The 17952-nt window shown below is 36.2% G+C and overlaps 1 protein-coding gene across 1 annotated transcript in view; it reads right to left on the bottom strand.

The window, feature by feature from the left end:
* DCDC1 (doublecortin domain containing 1) overlaps positions 1-2402 on the bottom strand; it is a gene marked incomplete at its 5' end in the record, with an annotated part of 457606 nt that extends 455204 nt beyond the window's left edge. The window contains one exon of the mRNA XM_047071674.1: positions 2239-2402. Within this exon, the coding sequence (XP_046927630.1) occupies positions 2239-2402 (164 nt within the window). The remainder of the gene's footprint in view (positions 1-2238) is intronic.
* Positions 2403-17952: the final 15550 nt, after the last annotated feature.

Consider the following 17952-nt stretch of genomic DNA (forward strand, 5'->3'; position numbering starts at 1 on the left):
GAGGGAAGGATCCTGGTATAGCAGTTTTCACTCTGCTACAAATATAGAAGAAGGACAAAGAAAAAAACACTGAAAGAACACAAGAAACAGTGAAGAGTGAATAATGTAAATACAATATAGAATAAATTAATAGCATCAGGTAATAACATGAGACTAAAGTGACTGGTCACTGTATGGCTGCAATGAATGGATTTAATACATGTGGGCATATTTTGTAAAATGTACAGTGTGTTTAGTGGAGAGAAACATAATCTCTTGTGATATAGGTAAAAGAACAACAAATTGACTATATTTTAATAATTATTTCTCATAAAATGATCACAAAGATTGTGGAAGAAAGGTGGCAAGGAAAACAAGAATGAGACAAGAAAAGTTTTAACCTCAATCAGGGGGAAAATGTCTTTATTCGTAGACAAAATTGCCTCTCTCTGATAATCATATTAATGCCAACAGATCTTAGATTACCATTAGCCTTTATGAACTTGACCCCTTTCAGGTTGAAACTCATCATTTTCTTTTGGATGAAAGTAAAAGATCTCTGGGCATTGTCTTTGACTTCCATTCGATTACCAGGAGATTTACTTCATTTTCTAGGTACATCATAATCAAAGTTGATGGTAAAATGTAATAGTGACAGAAAAGAAATTAGGATTCAGACAAAGAAATTTGAGTACCACATTGAAATAAACTACTAAAAAACGGGCAGTAGGAAGGTGTCACATGAAAAGAAAGACTGACATTAAAAAAAGGACAAAAAAAGCCAGAGTTAAAAAGAGTCAGAATCAAAGAAAGAAAATGAGAAAAAAGCAGAAACTGTATAAATGAAATTACAGTTAGCTCTAGCAGAAAAAAATAAAGAATCTAAAAAAGCACAAAAGATAGTTGGAATAAAAAGTGAATGTAGTATGAGTTTAAAAAGGAAATTGGTAAAAATAAATTCTAAAGCAATAAAAATGTGTAAACACACATTTATTAGCAACGGCATCTGTATAAAGGAATACTTAAAAATCCTATTTAGAAATTGTTTTCCATTGTCTTATTGAGGAAAACACTTTCACGAGTAACTTATGTCTCTACAGTATAACTATATTGAGTAATGATGTTCTAAAAAATTATCTAGCCATATAGCTAGTACACTGTGTAAATAATCTCAGACACTGCTGATGCACTCAGAGTTCAGAGGAATAAAGCAAAACAAAAATTAGCTAATAGTCTATATTTCTGAGAGAGACAGAGCATGAGTGGGGGAGGAGCAGAGAGAGAGGGAGACACAAAATCCAAAGCAGGCTCAGGCTCTGGGCTGTCAGCACAGAGCCTCATGTGGGGCTCAAACTCATGAACCGAACTCACGAACCGGGAGACCATGACCTGAGCCAAAGTAGGATGCTTAACCGACGGAGCCACTCAGGCACCCCACTAAAAGTCTAGATTTCACTTTCGTCTAAATTTACTGATATGTAAAAAAATAATGAAACTGTGTTAAGATATAAATATAACTGGGCATTTTTATAAGACATTAACATTATCCTTAGTTTATGAATATTCTCTTCAACGATTTTATAGTATACATTTTCTTTTTAACATAAAGACTATGACATCACATTTAGCCAGCCAATAGTTTAACAAAACCTAACAGACACTTTTTTATTCTTTCATTTTCCAATAGACAAAAACACAGGAAAAATACATCTGCCTCCTCTGCTTTGTATTTCTGAGAAGTGTGGTAGAATATACTAGAGAAGAGTTCTTGCTGTGGAGTTAGATCCATATGGGTTCAAACCATACGTTCTGTACTTACCAGCTCTGTGATCTTGGTCAAGTTAATTAACCTCTCTAGGTAATTGTTTCTTCATAGGTAAAACGGAAATGTTTAAATACTACCTGCCTTATATTCCTCCCAGAGCTGTTTAGAGAACTAAATAAATATAATGCAGGTTAAGAGGTTAGCATGGTGACTGGCATATAGCCAATATTATCTGTCCTGCCATTATTATTATCATTATACTACTGTCCAAGTCAGACTCCAGGCATAATTTATGTTTATTACATCATCTACCTTTTTTCTTCCCATAAAATAGAAGAAATTGAAGGGCTCTAATTGAGGCAACAACCTTCATAACCCATTATATCTCCAAGTTATTACTGACATCAGCTCCAGGAACATTTAATTAGACAACTTTTTGTAGGCACTTTATCTCCTTCAGAATTCAGTGTAAGCTGCTGAAATAATATTCTTACCTTGGTAAATCTTTTGAAATACATTTGTAAATTGGGTGAATGGTATCTCCACTGAAGGTGCCTTTGGTGCTGCTCTGCTGTGATGCCTTCATGGCTTTAGTCAAGGGGGATAAAGAAGACTGAGAAACGGATGCTCCATGATCATTTGTGTCTCTTTTTGCCATTTTCAGCTAAAAATGAGGAAGAATGTTATTTAATTAAAAAGGTAAAATCCTCGGGGCGCCTGGGTGGCGCAGTCGGTTGAGCGTCCAACTTCAGCCAGGTCAAGATCTCACGGTCCGTGAGTTCGAGCCCCGCATCGGGCTCCGGGCTGATGGCTCAGAGCCTGGAGCCTGTTTCCAATTCTGTGTCTCCCTCTCTCTCTGCCCCTCTCCCGTTCATGCTCTGTCTCTCTCTGTCCCAAAAATAAATAAACGTTGGAAAAAAACATTTAAAAAAAAAAAGGTAAAATCCTCTAGGGTCATAAATTGGGGCTAGGCATTAATCACAAGTTCTCTCTCACCATGTTCTAGGCTATGCAGCAATTGCTAAATGTGAGATATCATGATAAAAGAACAGAGATGAAGTCTAAAGGAAAACAAAAGTATGAATCTGAGTCTTTGAATAGTATAATCCTAGGTCCCTGGCTGACTCAGTGGGTAGAGCATGCCCTTCTTGATCTCAGAGGCATGAATTTGAGCCCCATATTAGGTATAGAGATTACTTTAAAATAAAATCTTAAAAAAAAAAAAAAGAATGGCATAATCCTATTCAAGAAAGAAAAAAATGGTAAATTATTGCAAAGCATTTTCATTTTTGCTGTTTGCTAGAAAATTGCTCATTATAACAAACTTAACATGAGGAATATGTTATTGAAAAGTGTACCACAATGCCTTTTTTTTTTTTTTTTTTGCCTGTCCTCCATCCTTTCCATTTTGGATTCTACCTTTGTCCTGATTCTAATGGAGAATTCTAAATTATGTGGCCTTACTTTCCAGTAGGGAAGTGAGTATGCCTGTGACCAGTCAATCTAAGTGCCTTTCCCAGAAACAGTGATGGCTAAATCAGAATCCCTGTAAAGAAAAAGTCATGCTCTGTTCTCTGGGATTGCTACCTTTCAGAACAATGTTAAACCTCCATGACTGAGAATGAAGCCAAAACAGATAAAAACAAAAGTGAGAGATGGAGAGAGATTAAAAAGTGAGAGAGATTTCTGATGACATTTGAATCCCTGAAACCTGGTATTAAAAAACAACCCTATCTCTTCATTTTCCTGGGTATGTGAGCCGAGCCAACAGATTTCTCTCTTTCTCTTTTTTTTATTTGGCTAAAATAGTTTGAGTCGGGATTCTCTTATTTGCAACCTAGAAATCTTTTTTTTTTTTAGTTTATTTATTTATTTGGAGAGAGCGAGAGAGAGCAAGAGAGAGAACAAGTGGGTAAAGGGCAGAGAGAAGGAGAGACAGGATCCCAAGCAGGCTCCATGCCATCAATGCAGAGCCTGATGTGGGGCTCGAACTCACAAACTGTGAAATCCGGACCTGAGCCAAGATCAAGATTTAAACCCTTAACTGACTGCACCACCCAGCCACCCCCAACAACCTAGAAATCTTGGGTAATGCACACAAATCACCTCAAATTTCTTAAGAATAAAAAAATGTGAATATTCCCATAAAAAATAATGTCAAAGAATGTTGTAGGGCCCTTTCCAGGGTGTAACCACCCACTCATACTGCTTATAAAAATAGCCACACAGTCTCCTCTCTGATGTATCCTACTATCATAATGAGGAGTCCCTAGGTAACATGACATACCACTAGTAACAGGAAGGATATTACTTGTAAGGTAACAAAAAATATTACTTTTACCTTTCACTGCTATTCTAGTTTTTCAATGTACGTTTATTTATTTTGAGAGAGAGAGAGAGAGAGAGAGAGAGGGAGAGAAAATGAATAAGGGAGGAGCAAAGAGAGAGGGAGACAGAGAATCCCAAGCAGGCTCTGTGCTGTCAGTGCAGAGACTGACACTGAGCTCAATCCCATGAGTGTGAGATCATGACCTGAGCTGAAATCAAGAGTCAGTCACTTAACTCAGCCACCCAGGCACCCCTTACTGCTATTCTTAAATAAAAGCATTTGTTTATCCATAGATTATTTATTGAGCACCTACAATATACCTGGCAGTTTTCTAGGTACTTATATATAATTTTTCAATGAACAGTTAGTGGAAAAAAATTGTGCCCTTTGTGGAGCTTACATTCTAGTGGGGGCAGATGATGAATAAACATAAGAAGTAAGTAAATTGTAAGATGTTAGGCAATAAATGCTATGGAAAAAAATTGATCAGGCAAGGTAGATTGGGAGTGGAGGGAATGCAATTTTATTTTTAATGTTTATTTATTTTTTAGAGAGACAGAGCATGTGCAGGGGAGGGGCAGAGAGAGGGAGAAACAGAGAGAGGGAGAGAACTCAAAGCAGGCTCCAGGCTCTGAGCTGAAACAGCACAAAGTCCAAAGCAGGGCTGGAACTCATGAACTGTGAGATCATGGCCTGAGCCAAAGTCAGATGCTTAAACTGAGCCACCCAGGTGCCTTGGGAGTGTACTTTTAAAAAGGTTTGTCAGTATAGGCCTCATTGAGGTGATAAAATCCTAGCAAAGACTTGAAAGAGGGTCTTTGTTTTTTGCAGTTGAATCTAATCCTGAAACTCCTGATAATCTGTGAACTAAACTGCTATCCAGGAAAGCAAGTTAGCTAGTTAGCAAGTTGCTAGACTTACTTTTAATTAAGCATATGGAAGAGTAAAAGGAGTGTAATGTAACTTATAGTCACAAATATAATGGAGAAATATATACCTAGAATACATAAGATCATGTCTTTCTCTTCCAAATAACTATAAGTGACTTTGAGTATTATAGCTTTTCTGAGCTTTAGTCATCTCATTTGCAAAAGCAGTTATCCACATAGTTATGAGGATTAAATGAATGGTGAGTATGAAAGTATTTGGCACAGTGTTTGGCACATGGTAGACATTCATTAAATGTTAGGTGACTCTCGGGGTGCCTGGGTGGCTCAGTCAGTTAAGCGTCCAACTTTGGCTCAGGTCACGATTTCGTGGTTCATGGGTTCATGGGTCAGAGCTTGGAGCCTGCTTCGGAGTCTGTGTGTGTGCCTCTCTCTCTTTCTCTCTATGCCCCTCCTCAGCTTGCGGGCACATACATGCACTCTCAAAAAATAAAACATTAAAAAAATTGTAAGGTGAATCTCAATCTATATCAAAATAAGAATGTTCTCTTTCTCCATGTTAGTAATAATAAAAAGAGCTATTCTTTGCCCAGCACTCCTCTGGTATTCCACCTAAAGACCAAAGGGCTGTTGGCTTTCACACTCTCCCCCTGCCCCTCCTCCTTTAAGCTTCTCACATTAGGAGGGCTAAGGTTCTCTTCTCAGACTTCCATAACAACCAACAACCATTGACTGTTCAATTCCTTCATAGGTTAGGTCTTCCTAATTGGGGAATGCTTAAAAGTTAAAAACTCCAGCTGTGTATAGCAAGGCAAAACTTTATCATTAAAGAGTAAATCACCTTGTAGAATGAAATACTTTGTCGTGGTGTGTTTATTATATATAGTCTAATCATTAAAAACTAAGAAAATTTGCACCAAACATTCAAAAATATCTCTTGAAATATAGCAGTAACTTATCATTTTAGTGGTAGGTATAGGTTTTCTTTTTTTCCATGTAAAATAGTTTCAGGATACCTTTAGCTGAAATGAGTTGTGCAAGTGTAAAATCATTACAATTATTAAATGCAATAGTTCTTCTGTAATGTTACTATAAAAAGTGTTATCCTCACTAGAAGTAGAATGTATTAACAGGTTAAGTACAATATGCAGAATACAATAGGTTTGCAGATAACATTCATGTACGTTAATTAAATGAAAACTGTTATTTAGAAATTAAAGAAATAAAAATGTGTTAATTTTAATTTGACTGACAACACTATGGTATTTTAGCAGAGTACAGGTAACAGCACTGCCTTGTTTTATTAACACATGCATAGTTTATTTACTCACACACTGAAAAACCATGTTTTTATTACTTTCCATCTCTTAACCATTTTACATGAATATAAGCTTTCCACTCATGCCCATCCCTAGATCTGCTTTTCCACCCTTTTTTATTTTTATTTATTTTTTATTTTAATATTTTTGAGAGCGAGAGAGCATGTACATGAGTGAGGGAGGGGCAGAGAGACAGGGAGACAGAGGATCTGAAGTAGCTCTCTCGCTGCTGACAGCAGAGAGCCTGATGTGGGGCTCAAACTCACAAACCAGGAGATAATGACCTGAACCAAAAGCAGACATTTAACCAACTGAGCCACCCAGGCTCCCCTGCACCTTTCTATAAAGAGGCATTCAAGGGGTACCTGGGTGGGGCTCAGTTGGTTAAGCATCTAACTCTAGATTTCAGCTCAGGTCATGATGTCCCAGTTGGGTCTGTGAGATAGAAACTGGTGTCAGTCTCTGCACGCTAAAGGCACAGGGCCTGCTTGGGATTTGCTCTCTCCTTTTCTCTCTGCACTTCCCCCACTCACTTGCATGTTCTCTCTCTCCCTCTCTCTCTCTCTCTCTTAACTAACTAACTAACTAACTAACTAACTAACTAACTAACTAAAAGGCATTCAATACATAGTGGTTATAGGCCTGGATTCTGGAGCAGGGTATCTGGGTTTACATCCCCACTGTCCACTTGCTATTTGTGACACTTTAGACATCTTTGTACATCAGTTTCTTCATCTATAGGAAAGGGTTAAGAATAGTAGCCACTATATAAAGTTGATGTACTTGCACATAGAAGGTACAATGTGTCAGCCAGTGAAGAGAAGAGGCATGACTGTCTTCAAGTTGGGACACTAACTACCAATAACAAAACAGCACAGGGAGACTTTCCAAGGGGCATGCAAGTGTACATAGTTATTAGCAAATCAATGTCTAGAACCTTGCCTTCCATATATAGGCTTTCCTAAAGAAAGGCTATAAAGGACTTCAAGCATGAAAGATAAAACTCTGTAGAAGAAATGGAATAGAAGCATAAGTTTGAGGAGAAAAGAAAGTACATACAATTTTCAACCACTGAGGAACAGATGGTTAATATTTTTAATGTTTTAATGTTTTTGAATCCCTATAAGTATTTAGATGTGGCCAGAAATGTACCAGGAACTACCACATTTTATCATGTCTGAAAACAAAGAAGCTATCAAAGACAAGTGGGGCATGTCAAAAGGACACAGGAACAAACTTGAAGGGAATTCCACTGGCAGAAGAGGGGCACTCTGAACATTAAAAAAATGTAAAAGATCGGAACATCAAACATATAGAAACCAATGAGCATCTAAAAATATTAAAATAAAATTTTAAAACTTCATTATGTGATCATTCGCCTTTTGTTGATCGCTAGGGCACCAAGTTATTGTTCTGAAAAATGACAAATGTACCTTTCCTGCTTTCCTGAATGGGCTATAATTCAGGATAACCAAACAGATGGTGAGAGAAGATTCTTATTCAAAGGAGAATCATAGTTAATACATAGAGATGGAATAAAAGAAGCAGCAAATCACCACAGTACAAACTCTAATGAAATAATGGATCCAGGGAATGTTTGTCATCATTAGATGTAAGAGTGATGAGAAATTTATAATAGATGAATCTGACTGATATCATATATACCATTGATCCATTTTAACATAACACTGAAATAATATATGATTTCTCCATATGTGATTCCACAGGGATTATAAACATGGGAATACCTGTGAAACATTCTTGCCACAAACTATTGAATATAATCAAGACTCTAGATCTAACTTCTAATTTGTAAGAAATATGGGAGGTAGAGATGTCTGTATGTCTATATGACATATATGTCTATATAATGTAGAAAATAAAGATGGAGAAATGCTACAAGTGAAAAGAGACTTAAGAATTATATCAACCAGGGGCATCCAGGTGGCTCAGTTGGTTAAGCGTCTGACTTCAGCTCAGGTCATGATCTCATGGCTCATGAGTGCGAGCCCCACATCGGGCTCTGTGCTGACACAGAGTCTGGAACTTGCCTTGGATTCTGTCTCTGTCTCTGTCTGCCCCTCCCCTGCTCATGCACTCTTTCTCTCTCTTATATAAATAAACATTAAAAAAATGATTTTATAATAAAAGAAATTATATCAACCAAACGCAATGCATAAACCTTGTTTAGATCCTGATTCAAACAAACCAACTTTAATAAGACATACATTTTTGAGGCAATTGTTGATATTTGAACACAAATTGGGAGTTAATGAAACTAAGGAAATGATTTTATTGGGTATGAATAAATGGTATTAAAATAAATATTATCTGTTAGATAAACCAAACCAAAGTATTTTTAAGTAAACTATGATTTGCTTTAAAATACTCCTAAAAGTAGCAAAGAATATAAATAAAAATAGAAGAAAATTGATGGTTATTTAACTTGGGTAAAGAATACATGAGGGTTCGTTTTACTATTTTTTACTGTGTGTTTGAAAATGTTCATAACAAAATGTTTTTTAAAATTCATATGGAATTTATATTTTATTAGATACGTTTAAAAGACTTATGTAACTGTTTTACTTCAAATTTTTTAAGTGTTTTTATTTATTTTTGAGAGAAAGAGAAAGAGAATAGGGGAGGGCCAGAGAATGGGAGACACAGAATATGAAGCAGGCTCCAGGCTCTAAGCTGTTAGGACAGAGCCCGATGCGGGGCTGGAACTCATGAACAGCGAAGCGAGATCATGACCTGAGCTGAAGTCAGACACTTAACTGACTGAGCCACCCAGGCACCCCTTAACCGTTTTACTTTAAAATGTCAACATTCATAGTATACCTGAAACTACTTCTTTTCCAACTACTTAAGCTTATAATGAGAGGTTTTAAATGTCAACTTAAAAATTGTGCAAGAGACTATATGTTTCTCAAATTCTATTAGGAGGTACATGAGCAAAACTATTTGAAGGCCGCTGTTCTAGTCAGTAAGTACCTCTGACCTCCTCAACTCTGAGTAAGGAGAGAATGTAGGTGGGCCAGAATTAATAGCCTTCTACTCCTCTCTTCACATAAACTGGTATTGGCTCAGTTTTCCTGGGTTTGCCTAGGAAGGGCTCATTCCAGAGGTGAGAAGTTCTCATAGTGCTGTCATTGTGGACCAGGTGCTAAAGATTGCCACAGAATCACCATAAATTTGCACTCCTTTCACAGCTTATTCTAGGTTCATTCCATGAACCTAGATGTGATGATTCAAAGGATTAGCTCAAAATCCCAGACTGTGATGAAGGATTACAGAAGTTCAAAGTGAAGAGTACCGTCAAGTGGAAAATTACTTCATGTAAAGGTAGCCACGGAGTACATTACAGAGCAAGCTAACCCAGAGGGCTCACAGACCAAATTAAAATACTCTGTTCACATACACACACAAATTTAAAACACACAATGCTAATGAAGAGGAAAGCAAGCAATAAAGTTAACATGCTTAGGATAGGGGGTGAGTGGCAGAATCACACTATCTGAATCCTGGGTTATGTGATATTCACATGCTGTGATATTTCTGCCCATTGATGACATCTTCCCCATGATGGTATGCTATGAGGACCAGAGTTGAGATTTGAGCCAGTGGCCCAGACAGAAGGTACAGGGATTAAATGGCATATACTTGCTAATGGGAGAAAACAGAGAAGCAGCCAAAGCTGCTTGGCCAAAGCTGTAGCTTGCCAGTTAACTTAGCCAAAGTAAGGTAAACTTGGCCAAAGCTGTAGCTTGCCAGTTAACTTAGTGAAGATATATAGGTTTTATTTGCATTTCTTGGGCATAGCACTGTGGGCCAAAATAGGACCCTACTGGATGTTATGTATAGGTAGCCAACTTACAGATGACATCGCTGTTAGCCCTGAAGTGGCAAGATCATGACTTAGTCTTTCTGCCTTTCTACTCCATAAATAAAACTTGTCTTTTCCATCATATATTCCATTTCTTCTATTTATAGTAACTTGGTTACTATGTATATTTAGTACATCTACTGAATTCTGCCTTTTTTTCCTCACACAACTTACGCATATTTATATACAGCCTATGAATTTCACCTATATCTCATAATCTATTAGCTTAAATTTACTCTCTGTGCTCAACATTTCTTATGAATGTTATCATCCTATTTACTTTCATATCTTGTATAGCAGAGTTAAATATTCAAACTCACATTATATGGGACCTTCTAATGGGTTTTAGATACAAGGAACAAAAGAAAACATGCATGTGAAAGAAAGATACAAGGAGACAAGAAGTATGCAATTGCCCTCATCTTAAAAGGCTTCAGGGGCGCCTGGGTGGCTCAGTCGGCTGAGCGTCCGGCTTCGGCTCAGGTCATGATCTCGCGGTCTGTGGGTTCGAGCCCCGCGTCGGGCTCTGTGCTGACAGCTCAGAGCCTGGAGCCTGTTTCAGATTCTGTGTCTCCCTCTTCCTCTGGCCCTCCCCTGTTCATGCTCTCTCTCTCTCTCTCTGTCTCAAAAATAAATAAATGTTAAAAAAAATTAAAAAAAAAAAAAAAAGGCTTCAGATGCAATTATAGCAAAATTGCAGGATACAAAGTTAAAATACAAAAGTCAATTTCAAACTAGTAGAATTTGAAATTTAAAACATATTACCATTTACCAGAATGGCTAAAATAAAAAAAAAAGACACAAGAAATAACAAGTATTGGTGAAGATATAAACGAAAATGAACCTTTGGGCACTGTTGGTGGGAATGTACTGATACAGGCACCATGGAAAACAGTACAGAGGTTACTCAAAAAATTAAAAATAGAACTACCCTATGACCCAGCAATAGCACTACTAGGAATTTACCCAAGGGATACAGGAGTGCTGATGCATAGGGGGCACTTGTACCCCAATGTTTATAGCAGCACTTTCAACAATAGCCAAATTATGGAAAGAGCCTAAATGTCCATCAACTGATGAATGGATAAAGAAGATGTGGTATATATATACAGTGGAATACTACTTGGCAATAAGAAAGAATGAAATCATGCCATTTGCACCAATGTGGATGGAACTGGAAGGTATTATGCTGAGTGAAATATGTCAGTCAGAGAAGGACAGATGTCATATGTTTTCACTTACATGTGGATCTTAAGAAACTGAACCAGGAGTCCATGGGGCAAGGGAAGGGGAAAAAATAGTTACAAACAGAGAGGGAGAGAGGCAAACCCCAAGAGACTCTTAATACAGAGAACAAACTGAGGATGGAAAGGGGGATCGGGGGAGGGAAAATGGGTGATGGGCATTGAGGAGGGCACTTGTTGGGATGAGCACTGGGTGTTGTATGTAAGCCAATTTGAAAATAAATTATATTAAAAAAAATTAAAAATAGAATTACTATAAGATCTAGTAATTCTACTACTGGGTATTTACCCAAAGAAAATGAAAACACTAATCTGAAAAATAAATGGAGCCCTATGTTTATGACAACATTATTTACAATAGACAATATATGGAAGTAACCCAAGTATCCATCCACCGATGAATGGATAAAGAAGTGGTATGTGTGTGTGTGTGTGTATATATATGTCTGTATATATATAAATTATATTTATATAAAATAAAATATATAGATTTATATATATGTAATATATATATGTAATATGTATATTATATATATATATATAATGGAATATTACTCAGCCATAAAAATGAGTGAAATCTTGCCATTTGCAATAACATGGATGAAACTAGAGGATATAATGCCAAGTGAAATAAATCAGAGAACTAAGAATATTTATGATTCCACTCATTTATGGAATTTAAGAAACAAAGCAGGATGCCTTGCTGGCTCAGTCAGTAGAGCATTCAACTCTCGATCTCAGGATCTTGAGTTCAAGCTCCATGCTGGGCCTAGAGATTACTTTAAAAAACCACACCACACCAAACCAAACAAATGAACAAAGAAGAAAATATACAAACAAAAAAACAGACTGAAATATAGAGAACAAACTCTGGTGGTTGCCAGAGTGAGGTAGGTGAGGGTATGGTGAAATAAAGGGGGTTAAGAGTACACTTAACTTGATGAGCACTGAGAAATATATGCAATTGTTAAATCATTATAATGTACACCTGAAACTAATCTGTGTATTAATTCTACTTGTATTTAAAAAAACATTACCACTAACATTAGCACTCAAAAATGAAATATTAAAATATAAATCTAATAAAATATGTATAAGATCTATATGAGAAAAACTAAAAAAGCCCAGAAACAAACCCACATAAATATAGCCAACTTAAGTTTGACAAAGGAGCAAAGTCAATACAATGGCATAAAGATAATCTTTTCAACAAATAGTGCCATAGCAACTAGGTTTGCACATGCAAAAAAAAAAAAAAAAAATGAATCTAAACACAGACTTCATATCCTTCATAAAAATTAGCTCAAAATTAATCAAAGAACTAAATGTACAATACAAACCCATAAAACTCCTAGAAATTGAAGTAGGAGAAAACATACATGACTTTGGGTATGTCAGTGACTTTTCAGCTATAACACCAAAGGGATGCTCCATGAAAGAAATCATAGGCTAGACTGCTGTATTAAAATTAAAAACTTCTAGTGTGCCCGGCTGTCTCAGTCAGTAGAGAATGTGACTCCTGATCTTGGGGTTGTGAGTTTGAACCTCATATTGGGTGTAGAGATTACTTAAAAATATAATCTTAAAATAATTAATAGCTTCTGCTATGTGAAGGACAGTATCAAGAGAATGAGAAGACAAAACACAAACTAGGAGAAAATATTTGCAAAAGGTACATCTGATGGGGGCGCCTGGGTGGCGCAGTCGGTTAAGCCTCCGACTTCAGCCAGGTCACGATCTCGCGGTCTGTGAGTTCGAGCCCCGCGTCGGGCTCTGGGCTGATGGCTCAGAGCCTGGAGCCTGCTTCCGATTCTGTGTCTCCCTCTCTCTCTGCGCCTCCCCCGTTCATGCTCTGTCTCTCTCTGTCCCAAAAATAAATAAACGTTGAAAAAAAAAAAAAAAGGTACATCTGATAAAGGACTGTTACCCAAAATATACAAAGAACTCTTAAAACTCAGCAATAAGAAAGCAAACAACCTGATTAAAAAGGGGCAAAAGATTTGGGCACCTGGGTGGCTCAGTCAATTAAGCTTTGGCTCAGATCATGATCTCATATTTCATGAATTCAAGCCCTGCATCAGGCTCTGCGCTGACAGTGTGGAACTTGCTTTGGATTCTCTCTCTCTCTCTCTCTCTTTCTCTCTCTCTCTACCCCTCTCCTGTTTGCTCTCTGTCTCTCTCAAAATGAATAAATAAACTTTAAGAAAGCGGCGGGGAGGGGGGGCAAAGACTTTGACACCAGACCAAATAAGATGTACAAATGGAAAATAAGCATATGAAAAGATGCTCCACATCATATGTCATCGGGGGCATGCAAACTACACTAACATAGGTAACTCTAACACATCTATTAGAATGACCAAAATCCACAACAGTGACAATGCCAAATGCTGACAATTGGCATTGCTGGTGAGAATGCAAAATAGTACAGTCACTTTGGAAGACGGTTTGGTGGTTTCTTACTTTTATCACATGATACTTTTATCACATGATTCAGCAATCATGCTTCTTGGCATTTATCAAAGGATTTGAAAATGTATGTCTACACAAAAATTTGCACATGAATGTTTATAGCAGCTTTACTCATAATTGCTAAAACTTGAAAGCAACCAAGATGTTCCGAATTCAATGGGTAAATAAACAAACCATGAAATGTTATTCAGTACTAAAAAGAAATAAACTATTACAGCATGAAAAGACATGGAGGGACCTTGAATGCATACTATTAAGTGAAAGAAGTCAATCTGAAAAGGCTATGTACTGTATGATTCTAACTACATGACATTCTGGAAAAGGCAAAACTGTGGAGACATTAAAAATATCAGTGGTTGTTAGGAGTTTGGGGAGGTAGGAATGAACAGAGAGAGCACAGATGATTATTACGGTAGTGAAAATACCATATATAATACCATAACGATGGATACATTTCTACAAACCCATAGAATGCATAACACCAAGAGTGAGCAATATGGAAACTATGGACTCCAGGTGATTATGATGTCAATGTAGGTTTATCAGTTGTAACAAATATACTATTTTGGTGGGGCATATTGATAATGGGAGTGATTGTATGTGTGAAGGTAGGGGTTTTATGGGAAATCTTGTACTTTTCCTTCAATACTGCTGTGAATCTTAAAAAGCTTTAATTTTAAAAAAGGCTTCAGGTCATTGTTCTATAGTTTCCAGCACAGATAGCTTGTACATATTTAACAGGATAAAAGTCAGAGTTAACCTCCAAAGACCAGTCTCAAGGAATGCACATTTGGAAATTAGGTATAACTCTTGGCCATATTTCATCTAGTCAGAATGTATATCTGTTCATTGAGGACTACTGTAGCATTCCAGCAATGGAATACCATATTTCTTGTCACCTGATTTCCCTCACTGATTTAATTGCCATTAACTTCCCCCCAGTGTTGAACAATTGTCTCCACACCACAGTAAAAGCTATTATACCCCGTGGTTCCACCCTCAGGTATATTAAAATATTGTCCAAGATAATGACCTTATTAGGAGACATGTGGAAGGCTATCCTTTCAGATATTTCATTTTGTAAAGGCTCATCTCTCACAGAGTTTGTCTAGAGACCAACGATTCAATTCAGTGAAGGAAAACACTTGATTTCTTCATGAAATTTTACTTTTGTGTTGTATACACATATAAAATGTATATTAATCACCTAGACTGCTAATTCTTTTTAATGAATTTTTCAGCAACAGTAATACAGCTTACTGTAGAACAGTCTATTTTTCTAATTTTTGAATTTAATAGTTGTATTCCAGTGGAAACCTATGTTATAAAAATTTGTGTTATAAAAATAATAGTTCAATTGGAAAAACAAAATTGGGAAGGTTAAGGACTTGAGCTCCAGACTCTCAAATAAGTTATTTTTCCTGTTATAATGTTTTGTTCTAATAGCAATAATCATATAACTATATAAACTAAACATACTAGGATAAACCCAGCCATCCAACTTTTTGCCTTATTCTATGCTACCACAACAGTTAGCAGAGCAGTTCTTGCACATTCTTACCATTTCATTATCCTGTCACCCATTGTTATGATAAACAAGTTTACTTAAACATAAAGAAGGCATCTATCTTTATGGTCTTCCAAATGTGTTTTCCCTAAAACCACTTTGTTAATTCCTGATCCCATCATTACTCCATTCAATCCATCAAATATTTAAGTACCAACTCTTCCCAGACTTTAAAATAGCCAACAAATGGGTGAGGGGGGGGCGGGGGCAGGGCATGGGGTGGCTCAGTAGGTTAAGCTTCTGATTCTTGATTTCTGCTCAGGTTATGATCTCATGGTTCATGAGTTTGAGCCCCACGTCAGGCTCTGTGCTGGCAGCATGGAGCCTGCTTGGGATTCTCTCCCTCTCTTCCTGCCCTCCCCACTCACTCACTGTCTCTCAAAATAAATAAATAAACATTTAAAAAAACAGATAACGAATGGATAAACAAGATGCAGTATATACATATACAATGGAATATTAGTCAGCAATCAAAAAGAATGAATTTTGCCATTTGCAACAACATGGATGGAACTAGATGGTATTAATGTTAAGTGAAAAAAGTCAAAGAAAGACAAGTATCATATGATTTCACTTATATGTGGAATTTGAGAAACTCAACAGATGAACATAGGGGAAGGGAAGGAAAAATAAGATAAAAACAGAGAGGGAGGCAAACCATAAGAGACTCTTAAATACAGAGAACAAACTGAGGGTTGCTGGAGGGGTTTGGGATATGGGTATGGGCTAAATGGGTGATAGGCATTAAGGAGGCACATGTTGGGATGAGCACTGGGTGTTCTATGTAAGTGATGAATCACTAAATGGTATTCCTGAATTCATTATTACACTATGTTAACTAACTTGGATTTAAACAAAATTTAAAAATTAAAAAAATAATCGACAATGAATTCAATGTTGAACAAAACAACATTGTTTCTCCACTAGTTGAATTTTCATGAATGAATATAAACAGAATTTTAATTAACTTGCCCTATTAAAAACAACTTGAATGATGATAATTGGACTTATTATCAAAATGTCCATACTGATATTAGAAAGAAAAGTACAAAAAAAGGCTCTTATTTTTCATTTACTTAAAAATCTTTTTTTATGTTTATTTATTTTTGAGAAAGAGAGACAGAGTGAGAGCAGGAGAGGGGCAGAGAGAGAGGGAGACACAGAATCTGAAGCAGGCTCCAGACTCTGAGCTGTCAGCACAGAGCCCGACGTGGAGCTTGAACTGACAAACCATGAGATCATGACCTGAACAAAAGTCAGATGCTTATCCAACTGAGCCACCTAGGCGCCCCCAAAATAAAGTCTCTTATAATCTCCTACTCTTGGAGTTAGCCACCATTATAATTTTTGCGTATTTGCTTACAGACTTTCATTTATGATTTTACAAATAAAGCCTTTTCTTTAAACAAAAGTGTGACCATATTATATATATAGTTTCTATACAGTTGTGTTCACTGAATGAGAATATTCTTATGTTATTAAATATTTGTTGAGAACATATTTGTATTATTTTTTTTAACATTTTTTAATCTCACAAATCATGAGATCATGACCTGAGCTGAAATCAAGAGTCGGACTCTTAACCTAATGAGCTGCCCAGGAGTCCCTTTATTATTTTTTTAATATGCTAGCTAGTTGCTCCAAATGCTTCCTATTATAAATAAAGCTGTGGTTCTTATATGAACCTTTGACCACACCACAGAAAAGTTTCTTAAGAAGTTTTAGAAGTTATATTCTCAGATGAAAGTGTATGAACAATTTTAAGGCTGTGGATATTCATTTCCAAATTGGATTTGTTTTTAGAAATGTACCAATGGGTGCACTGGTACCAGAAATAGTATATGAAAACCCATCTAAAAGCACCCATTCCATTATTTCTTAACCTGACCAATTTTAGACTAATTTTCTAACTGGTAGTGAAAATTTAATTTTTAAAATTATCACTATTTAAATTCATCATATTAAGACTCAATGAGGAATATTAAGGGATAATCAGAGAGATTTTTGTGGGCTATAAATTATTTTAATTCTACTTACAAATCATTCAATGAAAAGAAGAAGTTCCTAAAATATAGCATATATATGTTAAACTTCTAGATATTTTACAGATAACTGAGTTCAAAATATCCAATTAGCCCAATACCCCCTTTCCCATATACTTATGAGAACATATCCAATTATCTTGAAAAAAGCAATTAAAATTACTATTAATAATCTTAATACTAGGACATGTTATAATTCATTTGATAATTACATTTCCCACAAAGATACTGTCAACATAAACTGTGAAACTACAGATCCATCCTGTTTACAAGTATCAGAGACAATATGCTCACTATTCTGTTGTACTTAAATGTTGTATTGCAGCTTTTCTTAACAGGTAATATGTGACATGAAACATGTCTGATTTTATGCTTCATAACTTCCATTCTGATGTTTAACATTAAGAAATTATATTTATGTATCACACATGTCAGAAAATAATTTAAATAAACTAAGAAAAC

The sequence above is a fragment of the Lynx rufus genome, unplaced genomic scaffold (genome assembly GCF_022079265.1).
Source record: "Lynx rufus isolate CCGP_SWC_20201006 ecotype Redwood Valley unplaced genomic scaffold, mLynRuf1.p SCAF_9, whole genome shotgun sequence".
Lineage (NCBI taxonomy): Eukaryota > Metazoa > Chordata > Mammalia > Carnivora > Felidae > Lynx > Lynx rufus.